This window comes from Echinococcus granulosus (genome assembly GCF_000524195.1).
Source record: "Echinococcus granulosus chromosome Unknown EG_S00009, whole genome shotgun sequence".
Taxonomy (NCBI): Eukaryota; Metazoa; Platyhelminthes; class Cestoda; order Cyclophyllidea; family Taeniidae; genus Echinococcus; species Echinococcus granulosus.
Window position 1 is genome coordinate 977,983 of NW_020170389.1, and position 19,407 is coordinate 997,389.

Below are 19,407 nucleotides of genomic sequence, written 5' to 3' on the forward strand. Positions count from 1 at the left end.
TATTTTTTACTATTAGTTTGGGTCGCCAAGTACAGGACTTGTGGTACATTATGCAACCGTGTACCATTTGCATTAACACACTGTCCCAAAAATAAATTCCATTCCGATAAAAAACATTCAAAAGTGAATGACAAAAGTAGATTGCAGCAGTTTAATACCAACAGTGTTCCGTCGAATAAGAAAAAAAGGTTATGTACACACGACACTTAAATGCATTTGTAGTGTGGACCATAAATGGAAAGGTGAAATCAGGTCCCTAATATACACGCAATAAAGAAGTTGTAGGTAATTACCATGAGAATGAATGGGAGATGAGCGATTGGGTAGCTAAAACGGCACCCAATTACCCATTGGCAAAGAGGCCACGTAGCTACTGTGGCTGCTGCGGTTGAGGTTGAGAGGCACCACGACCGGCGTAGAGCGCAGCGGCCTGCTGCTGAGCTGCAAGCTGCTGGGCCATTTGGATTTGCTGAGCCGATTGGCCCGTGGTGATGCTGCCTCGGTAGCCGGTGGGCGCAGGAGGGAGGAAGGTCCCACTGCCACTACTGAGAGGCGGTCCAGCAGCAGCAGAAGACGAGACACCCGTGGGAGTGGGAAGACCCGATGTAGAGGGGGACCGCGGGTTCGAACCGAGGGAGGAAGCGGCCACCATTGCCGCCAACTTGGGGTTGTTCAAGAATGCTGACAGCGTCCCTGCGTTGATCGCGCTCAATACCTCTGCTTGGAAATGTAAAGTGAGGCAGTACGGGTATAACAGTCATGAAAACTAGAAAGCACAATTTAACTAAAGAGCACTATGCATGCAAGCATGGGGCGTAAAAAAAATTGGTCCGCAAGCGACTACGGATCCGGGCGAGGTCGTAAAATCAAAAACAGGTTTGGAAGAACAACATTTGAGCACGTATGGGACTGGTTCCGACGGAATAGTTACAAGTAAACCCCCGAGTTATGACACAAAAAGCGAAAGGAGTTTAGTACCCGATTGTAGTTTTCCGCTAGCGGCACCAAGCTCGACAAGATATTTGGAAATTGCTTGGAGTTCTTGCGCAGTCATCTCCCGATTCCCCAAAATGTTATTAACAGGGCCATCGGGAAAGCTTTTTGCAAGAAACTGCTGTTGCTGGGGTATAAGCGAGCCATATATAGCCATTTGACGTTTATCTAATCCCGAAAACGCGACTGATCCTAGATTGGGATTGGCAGCCGAGGAATCGTGGACTCCGTGAGTCGAAGATGATGGTGAGAACTGAAATATTTTTGTTAAGATGGAGAAACACTTAAGACTAAAGTGAAGCAATGATATAGATACCTGGCTCGGACAATATAATTGGCCAACTTGCTTTCTCAGGGCACTTGTTTGACTGATAACATCCAGTGAACAACTACCTCCAAAACCCTTATGTGCAGTCTTTGGTAGCATAAGGAGAGCATCTTGAGAAGCTCTGCCTTGACATTGGTCAGCATACAAAGCTACTTTCTCCATCTGAATCCTTAAGGTTTCATAGGAAATGAATAAGTTACTGTTGATTTCTAGCTCTAATCTCTACTTCTCGCAATTTACATTCCTGTGTTATTTGTTTGAATCTAGTAAAGAGAGCATCTTTTTCCGTTTTAAGGAGAGATATTCTCTTTTTTGTCTCAAAAATCTGGAGATGAAATAAGCGACAACTTACCTCACGTTTTGCATTTTCGAGGGACTCAGTGGAGAATTTAATCTGCCTCTTACGTTCCTCGCGTTCCTTCTTTAGACGTTTATAATAATCAGCTTGAGCGCGCTCTGAAAAGACTGAATGAGCGGATCATATACCTTCAGCCTCTCGTTTGCGCTTATTCATTATGAACTTCTTCAACTTCTGATACATTGCCTGGTTGAGTTTTTCCCTCTCAAAGGTTATGGTATTTGACATAGTAAGACAAGTTAAAGATGATGCTTCTAATGAAATCAGTGAATGAGGAAACACTTCTGCGAAATCAGGAAAGAACAAGTCACACAACAACTATGCGGGAATTCGAAAAGCGTGGTCCTATAATGGCTGATTAGAACGAATTGTGAGAACAAATATTTAACCTGATACTTTATGCAATCATGCAAAGGCAGCATAGACAGTCATCTGATTCTTCTAATACTATTTCAAAGAAATTCAGGGCATCGAATAACCCTAACCTACCTTTTTTTGAGTACTGAAATGCTGTACCAGGCTTTCGGATGCATGCAATGTTAGACACTGAAGTTGAACATGATATTAAAATATAGCTTACAACAAACATTAATTAGGTTTTTAGTTACTCAGAAACTAGTTCTCTTTGATAGATTTGGCTGCCGCCTCTTCTTCCTCCTTCACTCCCTTGGAAAGAGTAGACTGACCAGGTAGGGGAATTCTTTGCTAGTGATATTAGGAACGGGCCATAGTGGTAAAGGTTATGCTCACTTAGAGTTTTTTCCTCTTTCGTAAGTAGGTGACGACTGTTTCGTAACGAACGCTCCTCACCCAAAAGGGGTATTCGAACAAACATCTGTTTGACCCCTAATACACAGAGCCAAACGGATTCTGTCGTTGAGTAGCCGCCACTTTCCTGAACCAGGCCTTTTCTTTGTTATTAACATAGAATGGCTGGAAGGCTATTGCCATGGTTAAGGGGCCATACCACTAAGCTAAAGTGCAATGCGCCAAGAATTCAAAGCCTGAATTTTTAAACAGTACGAGCGATGTGAGTTGTTAAAAGATTACAGCAAGTCCTAGAAAAGTGCAAAACTAGGTTTTAATTCCTTATTTTTGCAATAGCGTCCTTGTAAATCCCTAAATTCATGACGCTTAACTTATAAATGAGGTAATGTATGAAGCTACATCGACCATTGTTGATTTTCACAAAATTCTGTTGGCCAGTGTCATTAGCCCGAGTTAATTGGATGTTTATCGTCTTGGTATAGTTGTGGAGATGGCGCGCATTTGTGAACTAAGCCTGGAATTGTGTGTGCGTATTTTTTCTGTAGCTTGGGTTAATAAATCTGCCCATGTAGCGGTGCATCCCTTCCGCAGTAGTATAGAACACATTACTACCGCAGATGAGATATTTGAGGCTATTAGCATGTCCTGACAACCATTCAGTAGAGTAAAAGTACAACCTGTTCAGACTGGAGTGTTCGAGTAGCCAAGCGCATAGCTAAACAGAATATCGAATCGCTGGAAGTACCACGGCCAAAAAGTTGCCGACGTTAAAACCACTTCAAGTGCTGAAGGGCGCTTTGGTAACGAATACAACTTTGAGAAGGCACGGCATTCATGCCCAACATTCCCTCCCTGGTCTCCATGTGTAATGTTCTCCACCACATTTACGGTGGTCAAAGCGGAGCCAATGGTGGAATTTTTCCTGCTGCTGATATCTCTTTAACACGGATAATCCGTGAGAACTCGAATACGATTCACCCACGATAAAATCACATTCTCCCATTTGTCAACTACACCGCAGCGCGATCAACTGGCTTCAGCCTACTCCTCCTGCTAAGTGATCGATGAAATCGAGAAAAGCACTTCTTTGTGAAATACCAACCAACAATGATTTCACTCCACCGACGTGCAGCAGACAACAGAAGTGTAGGAATAGGACAGGTCTATAAATGAAAATATCAGCTTAGGATTGCAATGGGAGAAGGGTATAATACAGAGAGAGAACAGAGTAACGGCGCAATGTCAGTTAGGAGAGAGGGAACAGGAAGCCTCCAATTCAGCAACAAGGGCCTCAACCTCGGCGCGACGAGCCAGTTTGTCTTGCTGATCAGGATTCAGTATATGACCCTCTGCGGATTTTTCGGCTAATTGGGCGATCTGTCGCAATCGCTTCCTTTCCACTCTTAGCCGATGGCGTTTCACCACCTCACTTTCATCTTCTCCATTAGTCTCATTTCGAGCCTTCCCTAATTTCGCAATGAGCTTTTCTTCTACTACCGAAGGTGATTCCGCTACTTCCCATTTTTCCTGCTCTCCCAACTGGGTCTTACCAGCTAAAGAAGAATCAAAGCATCATAATGGAATCAACGAGAGTCGATTTGTGGGGTTAGTTTACTTAAATGTACAAAACCCTTTCGGTCTTATTAGACGTGGATAAATTAAGTGGAAAAGCATGACGGATAAGCCACATTTCCATGCAATGTGATTTAAAATTAGCATAACCGATAACGCTTAAGTCACCGCTTTTGCACGATTGAAGTGGCCGCAAAAAGCAAGGCGCTGCTCTGGACCAATTGGTAAGTCATGGAAAAACTTGCGCAAGTGCAAAGTCGGCCCTGGTGATAAACAACCAGTAGCCATAGAAACAAACAACTCATGTAAAACCTTAAAAAGGAATTTTATCGGATTCGCCATTGTTTATGAGAAGTAGCGCCAATAACACTTGAAACGGTTAATGAAATAATTCGAAAAAAAAAACAAGATTCCTTCCAAATGGTTAATCAAAAAGTTTGTGTTTTATAGAGCACTATAAACACGAAAAAAGTTGCTGATAGGGACCTGGGCTTTACCTCCAGCAGAATTAGTTTTTGCTTTCAATTTCTTATTCTTAGAAGACTTCGGATCCCGGCTATTTGAAGCTACCTCGCCTGCAGCCCTCCTTTGTCGGGTTATAGCAGCCGCATCCTCTTTGGACAGACCAGGGATAACAAACGCATCACGTTTCTGGCGCATCTGCTCCACAGGCTTTGGAAGGTAACTAATGAAGTTGATAAACACCAACACAAATTTCCGGAAGAACACAAATAATCGCTGTGAAAACATAAGGATTCACCACTTGGAGCATTCGCAATTATCTCAAGTACGGATAAAGCTGCAGAAAAAATACCCATGGTATTCAATAACAAACTTCGCAAATAAACAGTCGTTCTGCCACTAGCTGCAGAAAACCCCAAAACAACTTACAGTGTAAAAGGCCTCGCTGATCATGAACAACAAATAGAAAATTAAGCTACTGGAATAAAAGCACTTCGTACAAGCAGCCTTCATGGACCACGTTCTGGGCACTTACCCATCATGCCAAACAATATAAATGTAAGAAAGCTACTTAAGTGGGAAAAGACCGCATAATCGAACATTACATTCACTTAGCTTACGTTGGCACTTCATCCAGTGGTATGTACCCAGCCTTTACCTTGATTTCCTTTCTCCATGTACCATCGGGACGTCGGCTGGCCGGAATGACATGTTCTCCTAAAAGGAGTCATTTTGAAAACGGATCAGACCTTTCTCATTGACAACTACGCCAACACGCGCCGACCGCATTCCAAAGCCCACCGCACTTGACGAGGCGCCTCTAAAACCGCGCTCCTGTCACCACCATTATAAACACGTGTTTTTAAAATGCGAGAGCGAATGTGCCCAATCTAGCCTTTAAATATTGCACCACAAACCGTACTTCACTATACCTTCATTTTCAAACACTTGGCCTGTCAAAGCAGTTAATCGTATCATTAATGGTCTTTTCGATGCACGTCAGCAAAGTTGTTTTTGCAATAACTTTGAAATGGCTTGATCAAACTTTGCATCGAAAAGTACTCCTTGCAAATTTACTTACTTCAGGCTTCCGAATTTAATTTAGCTAACTTATTTTTCTGTAACTTGGGTATTTCAAGACACTTCAACATCCAATCACTAACCACTGTTGTTACCTCTTTACTGAATGCTTGTGTTGCTCTTTTCTACCACACGAGCTATTCCATCTTGACGGCAGAGCTTCTGGGCGTACCTGCAGCCCCTAAACCATTCTGTATTTTAACAGTAAATATTTTCTACACGCCAGAGTGGATTACCATGATTTCCGAGAAAATTGGGGGCGTTAGGGTAACGGTTTCTTGCTTAGAAGTTTAACATTTTTACAAATTTCAAGTTTTAAGTATTTGTTTACTACTGTGGACAAAAACACGCTTGCTTTATCCTGTAACAATGGCTTTATGAAGTACACCAGGCAGTGTAGGTTGGATTACATTAGTATTCAGTCTGTGCCCTTTAATAAACTTGGGGGCGTTCGTCTGTTTTTTCTCTTCGCCAATGCCTTGTAAATCATTAGCTGACCTAAGTTCTAATTCGTGTACAAGGCCATAGTTCCACTTTAGGGAATGAAGCAAAACCACTTGTCGGCAACTAAGGTGACACTACCACTTAACCATCTAGAGAAGCTTTGTCATGGAGCTGCTTACGATTCCCGTGTGAAGACACCAAATATGTGTAAACGCGATACAGCCCTCACATAGCTACTAGATGGATAGTATGCAGACAGATGTGGCTAAGCAGACCTGAAGTGAGAAAAAGTGGCAGGGAGGATCAGATACGGAATCCTACCCCAAGAACTATGTTAAATTCCGCCCTTAGTTATATGGCCGCGTGCTGGCTAATACACCCTCACAATACAGTAGCTACAGGGGACGAAACACAAAATCCTGTAGAACTACTAAGAGAAGTCAGGTATCTCCTCAACTGCATGGAAATTCGACAGCTAACATGATTACCTCGTTAATGTTTTTTATTGTAGCACTAATTACGCCTAACGGCTAACGCCAGAGGTTGACCAAGGGAGGCGTTGGGTACGGCTAAAAGAGGAGAAGGGCCATGGAATATGCTAGTTGTCTGTTTAACTGTCGGATTTGGTTAAGGGCCACTTTTGGTCATTGCCACACTATATTCTCAGCGTGAGTTAACCTGCTGACCATGTTAGTAACCTCAAGCCCTACTGTATGCCGATTATGCATATTTAGCCTGAGTAGTATGCCTTATTTCTCCTCTGGGGAAGTCTTTGGGACCCACGCCCAAGTTACCTTGGCTTATTACTATAATATACTATAATACGCGTTTGTGTAAACATATGAATTATTTGGGATGTAATCGTTAAGAACCGATCTTGTAACAAAGCGAATGCACTTAATACCTGGGGTGAAAACGAATGCTGATAGCAGGTGACTGCCCAAATGAAGGATGTCTTCCTCTGCACCTTCTTCTCATTCTAAGATTGCGAAAACAGAAGTACGCGAGCGCGAGGAAGATGTAGAATGGGTTACGCTAAGACTCAATAAAAGCTTTGGGGTTCTACTGTAATACAGTGGTTATTTAACGTTCCGTTTCTATGGGTCACTTTGTGCTCTGACCATTGTACTTTTGCCAGGTGGGGTGGCCTCAGGACCATGTAAGTAGCCTCAGGCTTTCTACATGTTGGGTATATATATGTGATACAATGGCAGTTTATCCCTCAGTGTTGGTGAGGCGCTACTTTTGTACTTTTGGATTAGCCTTCTTGTACCTCGATGGGTGGGCTGGCCTTTGGGCCATGCCAATAGCCCAAACACCTTCCTTGTGCCGAATGTATATTCCGCCCGAGTATTGTGTCTTCTTTTGTCTTTAGGGAAGTCTCGGGACGCTACATATACCCTGCCTGAGTATTATGCCTTCCTTTGATATGTTTAAGGTCAGAGAGAATCAAGCTAAATATTAGTTGACTAGATAAGTAATGTTTCCAAGGGCGCCAAACAGATGTAAGAGGCTAAACAAGCAAATAAGAGGAAAAGGATATCTTGCAATTTGTCGACCAACAAATATGTAATCAATTATACCCTGACAGTGTGAAATGTCCCGATATGTACATAATGAAAGTAATTAATAGAGTAATAGAGTAAGTAAAAGAGAATGTGGGTTTCAAAGACATCAAATTCGATAAGATAATTTACAAAGACGCAAAAATTAACAAAAGTAAAAAAATAAGCCGAGCATTTGCACATCCACAAATCTAAATGGTTGGATCTTGTTTCTCTCACTCAATTAAAGGTTCATATGGGGTTCATGGGTTATTCTCACGAGTGCGGTCTCTGTAAAACTGCTGGTGTGGGGTGAATTACCCTTTCGTCTAAAACTGTGTGCATTAAATTTAGAAAACAGATTATTTCATAAACATCAAACATATAAAATAGTAAGCCCTACTTCTTATCTCTCTTGTGATTGGGTATGTGAGGTTGTTGCTCGGTTGTACTTATTTTAATCTATTTTGGTCTGCACCTAGGATAGTCTTTGTTAAAAGAATGCTTGAAGCTGCCACAAAAGTTATTTGGGGTGGTAGGCTTATGCAAGTGCGTTATTTAAATCATGGATCAAATCTGATTATGTACTTGAATTACGTAGTCCAAGATGCACATTGTCGTAGTTTTCAAAGCAGAAGGGCAACTTATACAATAGCATAATTAAATTAAACAACTCTGTCCTATGACATTGTTTACCTCATCTCCGTCCTCTATGTGAAGCATTTACAATTTTGGTCGGGTTATTGGGTTCTTTTGATTTACATGTTAATATAAAAGTGTATGCTTTTCACAGAAGTATTCTACTACTAATGCAGGCGATTGGGATCTGGAATAAGTTTTGGGTTAATAAACCGGTTTTCCATTGGGAAATCAACCGTTCTGGCCTTTCTTGTGCAAGGTCCATTGGAACAGTGGAATTTACACAACCTTCTGTTTTACCATGCGGCCTTTGTTATTTCCCTTGTTAGTCATGCAGAACTATGCTCGCCAGTCTGGATATCCGGCTAGTCCTAGTGCCAATCCGCACGGCAGTTACTCCTCCGAAGAGGAAGAAGGGGGAGAAAATCGTTGGCGGGGCGCCGGGAAGAGTCGCGCTGCTATTCCAAGGATTGAATTACCTTCCTCTTCTGCACCGCCTCTGTCTTCGCCCACCCCGCTGCAATCGTCAACTCAGTCGAATCAAGATGCTATCGTGGGTTCCTTGGGCGCCTCTATTCGTGCCGGAGGTGGTTCCACGTTGAGGGGCATTGCGGGTGTTGCAGCCGCAGCTGCGACGCAGCAAGGCAAGCCTCTGAACCTTACAAACCTTGCGTTAGCGGCGCAGACAAACGCGCGCAAGCGACCTGCCTCCCGGGCACAGGCGGCTGGCTCGAGGCCTCAGAGAGCTCTCTTTTGTCTCAGTCTTCGCAATCCGCTTCGAAAAATGTGCATTGGCATCGTTGAGTGGAAGTATCCTTTTCCCACTTAACCTTTTGGTGATAATCTTACTCGATGGCTTTAACATATTCCCTCATATCCACGTAGTCCACCAATTAAAATAGTTTTTTAGGTTGTTTGAGGCAAGTAAAGTGTTATTTAATGTTTTAAACCTACCTACGCCTTCATGATACGTATTTTTTCCCTCCGATGTTTTGTCAATTACTAAACAACAAAAGTTGTATGGGAGATTTTTAATTTTTCCGAACATTTTCGACGAAAAGTCATTGGCCAATTGCCATAATTTGTACTGGTTTTTGGAACTTATATTGAGCGGAATTTTTGTTGTAAGGAGTCCCATTTAGCTTGTTGTTGACGTTGCCTTTTGTCTGCAAATTACTTATTCACGTGCCTAGGAGCGAAATCATACATTCAGGAGAATCTGTCCAGCTTTACTACTTTTTAAATTATGGACATTATACCGACAGGTTATAAATTCAAATTTTAAAATATGGAATCTTCAAATTTGTGAAATATTGGTGGAGTTATTAGCTTTGGATGTGAGCATGGAAAGGATTTTTATTGTTGTTTCACTGCTAAATTTCCTGCAATTTTCTAGCCTAAATGGATGGTTTAAGCAGGTGTATTTTCTTAATTCAAAAACTCGTGGACTTTTACTCATTTATCACACCAAATTTGATACTTCATTGCACATTTAAATTCAGCGTTTTTTTAACGGTTTGGGTTTAATCAATTGGTAGTGTTAGAAACTACGTTTCTTGGGCGAAAGTGGCTTTGGGCCTATTTGAATTTTTTTCCTTAAAATTTTTTCAGACCTTTTGAATATCTTATTTTAATTACAATCCTCGGGAACTGTTTTGCTCTGGGCTCTCACACTCCCTATCCAGACGGAGATTCTAATGGCACCAACTCCATACTAGTGAGTTTCAATTTTTTAAAATTCTCCTGGGATCGCTTGCTGTTTTGACATGTGAAAAACGTAGGTTTGGACTTTATGTGACAAATTTTGCTTATTTTCCTCAGGTACTAAGACTCAGGCTTAAAATGAAATATCGTTGTAAAATCAACTGCTAATGCCTAGCACCGATAGCTTTACGGTCAAAGAGTTCATTTTCATTCACTTCAATAGTTCATCCGTGGTACAGTCCGAATATACGAAGTAAAATATGGCCACTACTGAGTTGGTTTAAGTTTACACAAATAATTAATAATAAAAACTATAAACCGCCTTAGTTAAGTCACTGAAGCTAAGTAGATATTCTTAAATGGGATAGACTACGATAGTTTTCTATGTATTGTTTCCTTTTACACTTCTGGTTTAAACAACTGAATTCTCTATCCGCTTAGGAGAAAGTAGAAAATGTGTTTATCGTCATCTTCACGATTGAATGCCTTCTGAAGATAGTTGCACTTGGCTTTGTGATGCATCCTGGAGCATATCTGCGGAATGGATGGAATATCCTCGATTTCACGATCGTTTGCCTCGGGTAAATTTTAGCTCGCATGATTTTTCTTTTATCCAAAAAAATTATTGAATTTCACTGAAGGATTTTTATTTCTTATTAGGAATATTCTTAAGCAGGTCTTTTGCCGTTTTGGTGCAAAAACTACCGTATTTTTCATTTATGGAGCCTTGACTAGTTTAACAATTTGATGTAGTACTCTGCATAGGTAAAGGAATTTCCACTTTTTGCAGACCTTTGACAGCACACTTATTTTTTAAACACATCAGAATATTACAATATTACCAATCTTTTCCAGATATTTTCATTCACTTGGAGGCCTCCTAACAAAAATTGCAGCATTCAATACCATAAGAGGAAAGAACCATGAGCATATTCAGTTTGTAAACAGGTGTCACTTATTCTGAATCAAGGGCAAATGCCAAGTCTCTTCTTTTCATCAAATTGTGGAGCTTGGAATGAAGTCACATTTGAATTTTTTTAGCGTAATAAAGAAGGTTGAGGAGTCAAATTTGAAACATGTATCCGTAACAGTGACACAATTTTAAATCACTACAAATAGATTCGAAACAGGTCTAGAAAGGGATGTTACTGTTTATTTACTTATGATGAGGTAGTTCTATTCAATCACAATCTTATGTTCTTGGGAGATATATAACGTGGCAGTATTCGCCATATGGGGATATGAAAATCAGAAAACTTTAATGCAGTGACGCCAACGCTATTCAAATAACTACCGAAAATGTCCGCTTTTGAGGTTTGACACGGGTTCAGTAATTGGTTTACCACTCTATCTGTTTTGTTTTTTAACGAAATAATTGAAGGTATTGTTATTTTGTGATTTTTCTTCAATACTTCTTAAAGGTATTTTCTCAAGGAGAGTTTTTTACAGGTGTATTTTTCAATGAAAACACTTAAGTGGATAAACTTTTGATGCCTCACCAGATTGCTCCAGCCGCTGCTCCAGCGAATGCTTGATCGTTCCGGTGTAGATGTAAAGGCCCTTCGTGCATTTCGTGTGCTCCGACCTTTACGGCTTGTATCGGGTTTGCCGAGTAAGTAGCTCCCTCCAAAATACCGCCACCTATTTAAAGGAAGTACCATGTTTTTCATTTTGAATATTTGTAATTGACGTCGGGACCACTTACGATTTATTTACTGACATCTACTTATGCAATACTTTGTGTGAAAAAAATAGCAGTCTTTGGTGTTTTTACTTTTTAAAATAATGATAAATCTGCGCTAGATCCAATATTCCGTCTAACAATTTGAGGTTTCTATGACCACCCAGCTGTCCATGCAACTGAATTAAGCCATTTTAGTATTTAGCTCCCCAGTCGGCCGTTTCTGGAACTTTTGTGTGATTTTATGGATTGGCAATTTGATAATGACTATTGTCCCCAGTAGTTATCTTACGCAGACCCCGATCGTCTACCACATCTAGTACCGATTTTTAGTGCACTGAGTTAACTGTTGTGCCTGCCCCAGCGCGGGAATTGAATGAATTGAACAGTTCTCTTTTTCTGTTCCTGTTTAACACACTTCATTGGGAATAAACTAGGGATAAATCAAGATGTGGCTTCGGCAGCATTAATTAGCAACGGTCACGCATTTCGCCTCCTGGACAAGCTTACTATGAATAATCCAAACAGTCGCATTACTGTCTCAGAATTCTCGAAGGAAATTATTGTAAATTCTTACTGAACTTTTTGTTAGTTAAACCAGCTCTAAAATTCTAGCAGAGGTGCAATGGTCTATCGTAGATTTTAAATATGGTGATGTAGTCGGTGTGTTTTGACCATTACTTTAACATTCATTTTTAATAAATTGAAACACTTTGAGGAGGGTGAATGTGATTACTGTTGAGAATAATATGCCGGTTGTGGAGAATCGCTAGTTATGTTGCTGTTAATATATCATGCATTCTATTTTACTGTATTATTACTCGATTCCTAAAGTAGTTATTTGCAAGCGTAGTTTATGAGTTAATGTGCTATGGAGCACTTTTTGTAAATTACTCATAATCTGGCGTTGTTTCCGTTGCTAAAGACTAGTAAATTTATTTCATAATTAGCCTGAATTTACTTTAGTTATTTTTGTACCAATTTGCGCCAATAATGAATTTTGTAAAACTACTTACTCGACAAGTTGAGAACCGAGATCGATGTTTTATTTGTAAATGGAACTTTTGGTATGAGTATTAAATTATGAAATTGGTAATTCTCAGCTTAGCTTTATGGTAATGTTTATTTTTAAGGTCTGCAAGTCGTGCTCAACGCGATCATTCGTGCAATGGTGCCGCTTTTACACATAGCTCTTCTGGTTATCTTTGTAATCACCATGTACGCAATTGTCGGTCTGGAATTATTCTCAGGGAAGCTGCATGCCACCTGCTATGATATTTATACCGGTGAGTCCTTTGTTTGTAATTTCCGTTACCTACCCATATTCAGTTTCTTCGGTTCATCATAATATGGTTTTGAGATTTGCAGAGTTTACCTGAGTAAGAAGCATTCCTCTACATGTTGAACCTGTGGTTATTGATGAATTCTGCGGTTTTTCCAAATGCCACCGTTTTTCACACATTTACAACTTAAAACGGGAACCAAAGTAAGCAGGCTAGGCAAAGTACTTTTCCCCACCAGAGCTCGTTTTGTTTTGGTGTCAGTTCTTAAAATGTAGGAAATCAACTTATATTTTGTTGTCTTACTCCGTATAAAATTACTTTTTCTTAGATACAGGTAATTCATGACTTGGAAAAATTGATTAACTGTCTCGAGGTTTGTGCTTAGCATCTGAGTATTCATTCTTTACGACTTCGCATCCATGTAAACAAGGAGCACTACCTGTCGACACCACATTTTGTGTTTGGGATGTCAGCTTTGGTGGACATGCAAGTAAAACAATTTTACTAGAATTTGCTTTCAACTAACACTCATTTTCCATTTTTACCATGAGATACAAATATATTTTGCGTACTGAATTTGCATTACTCAGACAATTGTGGTAATGTACTTTTTAATGTTTTCTACTAATTTCTACTGAAGTTAAAAATTGTTAATTTGTAATACATACAGCAAATGTATATCAATTAGAACTTGTTTTGCATAGGCAGTAGTGTGATAATTTAACTCACACCACGGTATCAACAGAAAACTGTGCGTCAAGGAGACTTGTTAATTTGTTTCATGCAAAAGAACCAGTGCCCGATCTTTACGTAACATAATTTCTATGACGGGGGCGCTCAAACTCGTGTAAGCACGATGTTGACTCAGCACGAAACAACCGCCGGCCTGTAAGAGGTGGTAGGAATGTAGTAACTCAATTGCCGTGCAGCGCGCATGTAGAGGAGTGAAATTTTATTACGCATGGGTTTGCAATTTGTCGTTTACCCTGGCTCCGAAAGCACAAAGGTGTCGTACAGCAACATTGCCGACAAATTACCATTTATGGAAGAATACTGTTGATTGCTGTTTAAAGCACATCTGTGCTAGAGCTTGGTTTGCCCAAATCTATCGTAAACTGATACTTTGGGTTGTATTCTGCAGATTTTGTTTGAATCACAAGGTAGCTGAGAAAGCATTATATTAACAAACTGCATGATTTATAATGTTCTTAGGATTTCATCTCATGGGTATGTATTAAATAGTGCCAGTCTTCCCTATTCACTAGCTTTTACCCTTTTTAAGGATACTTGAATAAATTAAAATTACTTATTTAGCGGATAATCAGGTTTTCTATTTTTTTAACTGGCTAAAGCGAGGAATTCATGCATCTAGATAACCGAGCTCTAAAAACAATTTCGTAGCGGTGTTTGCTTGAATTGATACGAAGAAACGGTTTTAAATTGTCTACAATAGCGCCAGAAGACAATTACTGGTCCGAAGAAAACAAGCAAAACTTGTAAAAGCATTAGTGATATCACTATTCAGGTGAAATAATGGATAACCCGACACCATGCAGTCTAGGCAGACAGGGTCACATCTGTAAGTTCCCGTTCGTCTGCCACGATTTTCGACCGAATATGACAAAGGCGGCAATTGCCGAGCGTCGTGTCATCGTGGCCAACATGAGTGCCGACCCCTATGCCTTCACGGGCTTCATCAAGCTACCTGAGCGGTGGCCCGGTCCTAACTATGGCATCACTAATTTCGACAATCTCGCAGCTTCCATGCTCACCGTCTTTCAGTGCGTCACTATGGAGGGGTGGACCAATGTCCTCTACTGGGTAGGACTACTTGTTTTCATTGACTGTCCAGTGCTTAAGGCGGCGTCCATGTTCACCAATCCTCACTTTTTCTGCAGATGAATGACTCACAAGGCATGGAGTGGCCGTTTCTGTACTTCGTTAGTCTCATCATCATTGGCTCCTTCTTCGTGATGAATCTTGTTTTGGGTGTTTTGAGCGGGTATGTTTATCTTTGACTTCTCACTATTTCTGCAAATCTATCGTTGCCGGAACTGAGGTCCCGTCCGAAAAATATTCAAGCACAGCAATTTTATGATAAATGAACTCGCAAGTTTTACACATTCTCGTAGAAAAAAAGGATGCTTTTGCCGGAACAGTGTCGAGTGCGTAGGAAACCCACTTTCACATTTGCCTCCAATTGTTCCTGAAATGGCGAAACACTGCCTTAAGGTGTTATAAATCAAGATCCGGGTTGTGGTCTCACTTCTAAATTGAGGCTACTCATCAGCAGTTTACATTGAAAGGAAAGGCTTAGGTTCGGTGACAATCTACGCGCACCCTTAGAATTATTTTACGAGTTCTGGTGTTTTCAGTCTTCCACTCTCTTCAAGTCAGAAATGAGTGGCAAAAAGTATGAATATTCTGCCTTTTGTTTTTTTCTCTGGAATTATGAACTCTGTCTAAAATAGCTTGCCCAGTTCGCATGTTGGTCGGTACTCTCCCCATTTATGGAACTGGCTCAAGTAACTTTAGTTTTATAAGTCTCAGTAATCAAATTATCTTCCGTGATTGAGGAATTTGATTGCTTTTAATCACTTGTCTTCATAAATAGCTTCCGCTTCCTCAGCCGGTCATATTCATTTCTTGCTCTGTAGAAGAGCGGTGTTAGTTGGCAATGTAACTCGCAAATATAACGAAATCGCGTTTGATTAAGCATCGAACAATATGTAATGCAACGCCTTCACCGCTTACGTACTGACTGTTCTATGAGATTGTTTTCGAATAGATAAATCTTGATCGAAACACTTACTGCACGATTTTTTCAAATGATTGATATCGTCGGATAGAGAGTTCTCAAAGGAAAGGGAAAAAGCTAAGAAAAGGGGCAAATATCAGAAGGCCAGGGAACAAATGCAATTCGCCGAAGACGTTCAGGGGTACTTGGATTGGATTGGCGCGGCTGAAGATCTCAGTGATGACGAGGACAATGTTAACCGTTTGGACGTCAAGGAAAAGCGTAAGCATTCTTCATTGCTCTCTCGTGTTACCTTGTTCTCCACTTCATGGAAATCTTTAACTCCAACTTCAACTTCATAGGTTTTAAGCGAAATGGATTTTTTTCTATGCAGGATTTAATTTTTGCGGTCTCTGTCGACGGAGTCAGGGCGGTGAGGACGAAGATGAGGATGATTCGGACCGCGATGACTGCGGTTACCGAACACAATCAAGCCAACAAAAGCAGTATTTTTTCTGTTTTCCAATCAGAGGGTAACTTACTTTCAAAGTGATTTAGTAGATTTATTTTCACTTTATGTAAACGCGAACTAGCTACATACCGTTCTTTGAATGTTTGTCGTTTATTCTGTCAATTAGATCGTACTGCATGTGGAGTTATCTTTCTTTATGATTCTTTATCTTTAAATGAAGTCGGCGCTCAAGAAGACTCAACCGTCGATGCAGGCGGTCCTGCCGTCGAATGGTCAAATCACAAACCTTTTATTGGACTGTGATTGTTCTTGTCTTCTTGAACACGGGTGTCCTCACCTCCGAGCATTACGGTCAACCAAAGTGGCTAGATATCTTTCAGAGTATGACAGTGCACCATTTTTAACAACTTCTGGGGGAAAAAACCAGCTTAAACGTTATCCATTTATTCGGGCAACGTTTGATTACCAAGACAATATTTTATTAACTTTGCTTCAGTCATGTGAATTTATTTAGTTGGAAGCCAGCAGTAAAATAGTTGGATTGTTCAAATTTTCCTAAACGCTAAACCTACCATCATGTCTTCAAATTTAATTCAATTATAATTTTCCTCAATTTCTGGCGATTAATATAGGCAATCCCACTGTATTAAAAGTTTGACATTCGTACAGTGGCAAAATTTCTGCATTACCTTTCTTATTGTGCCTGCCTTTAGATGACGCAAACGTCGTATTTGTGGTTCTATTCACCATCGAAATGCTGCTGAAGATGTACAGCTTGGGTGTGCGATGCTATTTTGACTACATGTTCAATCGCTTCGACTGCTTCGTGGTAATCTGCAGCATTCTGGAAATCGTATTTATTATGACCAAATTGATGCCTCCGCTTGGTGTTTCTGTGTTTCGATGCGCTCGTCTCCTCAGAGTCTTCAAAGTTACAAGGTATTTGATTCTCAACTTCATAATATGCTGTTTGCAATTTACTTGTTACCTGCGTAAATATTTCATGGGCTTGTTCATCTACGGCTTAGCAGAAAAGTAGCAAAGCATCGCCATCTTGCATTTCCTTTAGGTACACTTTGTTAATTAAGTCTTTGGGAATACATTCAGGGAATCGATAACTTTCCCTTCGAGACTATGAAGACCTAGTAGCTCAATTGCTGATGCATCATGCAGTAGTGCGAAGTAAACGGAGCATGTTCAGATTATTAACTTGTGAGCATCGTTATTACTCTCCAAGGTACTGGAACAGCCTACGAAATTTGGTTGGTTCACTTTTGGCAAGTATGCGGTCGATTGCAAGCCTTTTGGTGCTGCTCTTCCTCTTCATTGTCATATTTGCGCTCCTGGGAATGCAGATTTTCGGCGGCAGATTTAATTTTCTCAGCCTGCGGAAACCGCGTTCGAATTTTGATAACTTCTACCAGGCGCTTACAACGGTATTTCAGGTAACCCTCGAAACACGGCGCTGCATGTAGAAGATAGGGAAGAAAAGCCGGTTTTACGGTTGGTAGTTTTACAGCAATTGCATGAGTCGTTAAAGTTCTGTGAAAATTGAGGCTTTCAAAGCTCTTGGTTGTTAAATTTTTTGTGATACTGATAAGGCTTTCCCTCGGGTACATCATGAAGCTGAACTTCCGCTGTCTTTTTTTCAAGGTGATCCCTTGACTGGAAGTATAGCCTGTATTTCATCCAGTTGTAATTCAACACTTTCTGTATATTGGTCCGAATTTTCATCTTCAAAAGGAACTTTACTTGAACAGTGCAAAAACTGAAACATTACTAGTTAGAATTTGTGATCAATCTTAAGCGTTAGACTCGTTTGAATATGCCTGGTAAGTGTTTTGCGTAGGCGTCCATTTCGAGAAATTGATTACCATGCAATGTTTTTTACTTACACTCAACGGTAGAAAGTCTCATAATGATTGTGGATCACTCATTTGCAGCCACATTTCATATCAGTGGTATAACAATACCCCAAATGAATATTACTTTTGCCTTTTAAATACAACCATTAGGTTTTCAGAATTCAAATGACCAACAGAATCCTTGTGTCACCATCTATAATTTTAAGGTTTATTGGTTGTGTCAAATCTTGAAAGTCGCTTTTACATACCCGCCCGATTTGTAGATTTTGACCGGTGAAGATTGGAATGAAGCAATGTACATGGGCATCAAATCCTATTCTACTCAACCGTTCGGGAGTCTCGTTTGTCTCTACTACGTTGTTCTCTTCATATGTGGTAACTGTATCCTTTGCTGCAGGTCGTCTGAAAGCGTAAAATTTCCAGGTCTTCTAAATCAATAGTCAGGAGCTAAAATTCCTGAAGATGCTTTAATGCCCTTAACTGTTGTTCATAATTCCTCATACTTTGTTTTTTTTTAGGACAGAAATATTTCGTAATTATATCTCGTGGGTCCCAAGGTGTGCGGATAATATAGCCAGCGGTTAGCTGAACCTAGATGGATGGATGCATTTACTATTATTGGTGAACATTATAGCTTGGTATTCTCCGATGCTTGTCGAGATGTTAGATTGTAACTAAAGGGATTGAAATCAATAGTTTTTATATATGTGTACTTAAATCGAGAAATGTATTGGTTCTTTCTAGAGCCAGTTACTGATTATTCATTTTTCTCATTAAGAAAATTGGAATTATTTTTGATAAAAATACGTTTGTTACCTTTATTCGGAAGTAACTTTTTTGTACTAAATTAAAACTGATGGACTTATAAAAAAAAATTTGGAGCCTTAGTGAGATCACTTATTGAACCCAGAATTTTGAATTTTTTCTTTGACGTGTGCACTTGTAAGCATTATTTAATGAAAGTGGTCTAGTTTATGTAATACCTTTGCATTTTATTAATGCATCCTGCCCTTACTTTATTGGTCTGACTTTTCGCATAAAATCTGAGACCTTGCATATGATATTGCCTAGTTCAAGCGCCCGTTGTCCCATAAACTCTATGAGAGCTGTGATACTTTGAATTCCATCTTCATTTGATTTTCAATACTGTTTTTTGAACCAAAATTGGTAACAGTTTGAATCAAGATTCTGCCCTGAATTTAGACCAAGCCCTAGACATGACCAAGCAGTGCAAAACATTGACAATATAATGCAATAGAACGTAAACGAGTTAATTGGAAATTAGGCTTAAGGAAAAAGTTCAGTAAATTAAGAAGCGTTTAAAGTGAATGGAAATATTTTTTATTTATTTGTTCAAGTATAACACTGAGTGTCAGTCCCACTTGCTTGTCAAATTGTTTTTTTTCTTATCGGTTTCTGATGGGCTATGGTTCTAGAAAGTTGCTAGGCAACAGTAACAATTTAAAGGGAAGGAAAG

General features: G+C 40.0%; 3 protein-coding genes across 3 annotated transcripts in view; 1 reads left to right on the top strand and 2 right to left on the bottom strand. All coding sequences in view use genetic code 11, as the record gives it.

Annotated features, from left to right (window-relative positions):
- Positions 1–370: 370 nt before the first annotated feature.
- Positions 371–1,907, bottom strand: EGR_02127 (serine-rich repeat protein 2; the record flags this gene model as incomplete). The annotated part of the gene is made up of 6 exons (XM_024491376.1): positions 371–717; positions 979–1,246; positions 1,310–1,490; positions 1,522–1,646; positions 1,674–1,777; positions 1,808–1,907. 6 exons carry the CDS (start codon positions 1,905–1,907, stop codon positions 371–373), a joined length of 1,125 nt encoding a protein of 374 aa, XP_024354229.1.
- A 1,782-nt stretch (positions 1,908–3,689) lies between these two features.
- EGR_02128 (Partner of Y14 and mago) lies at positions 3,690–5,270 on the bottom strand (the record flags this gene model as incomplete). Its single annotated transcript, XM_024491377.1, has 4 exons — positions 3,690–4,000; positions 4,517–4,704; positions 5,102–5,198; positions 5,231–5,270. The coding sequence occupies 4 exons, from the start codon at positions 5,268–5,270 to the stop codon at positions 3,690–3,692; spliced, it is 636 nt and encodes a 211-aa protein (XP_024354230.1).
- Positions 5,271–7,612: 2,342 nt separating this feature from the next.
- Positions 7,613–19,407, top strand: part of EGR_02129 (Voltage-dependent calcium channel type D subunit alpha-1) — a gene marked incomplete at both ends in the record, with an annotated part of 41,880 nt that continues 30,085 nt past the window's right edge. Inside the window, 15 exons of the mRNA XM_024491378.1 lie at positions 7,613–7,647; positions 7,800–7,941; positions 8,526–8,998; positions 9,800–9,905; positions 10,334–10,473; positions 11,395–11,504; positions 12,707–12,910; positions 14,382–14,677; positions 14,755–14,858; positions 15,706–15,875; positions 15,988–16,126; positions 16,286–16,446; positions 16,779–17,004; positions 17,303–17,510; positions 18,194–18,305. Coding sequence (XP_024354231.1) covers positions 7,613–7,647; positions 7,800–7,941; positions 8,526–8,998; positions 9,800–9,905; positions 10,334–10,473; positions 11,395–11,504; positions 12,707–12,910; positions 14,382–14,677; positions 14,755–14,858; positions 15,706–15,875; positions 15,988–16,126; positions 16,286–16,446; positions 16,779–17,004; positions 17,303–17,510; positions 18,194–18,305 — 2,626 coding nt within the window. The remainder of the gene's footprint in view (positions 7,648–7,799; positions 7,942–8,525; positions 8,999–9,799; positions 9,906–10,333; positions 10,474–11,394; positions 11,505–12,706; positions 12,911–14,381; positions 14,678–14,754; positions 14,859–15,705; positions 15,876–15,987; positions 16,127–16,285; positions 16,447–16,778; positions 17,005–17,302; positions 17,511–18,193; positions 18,306–19,407) is intronic.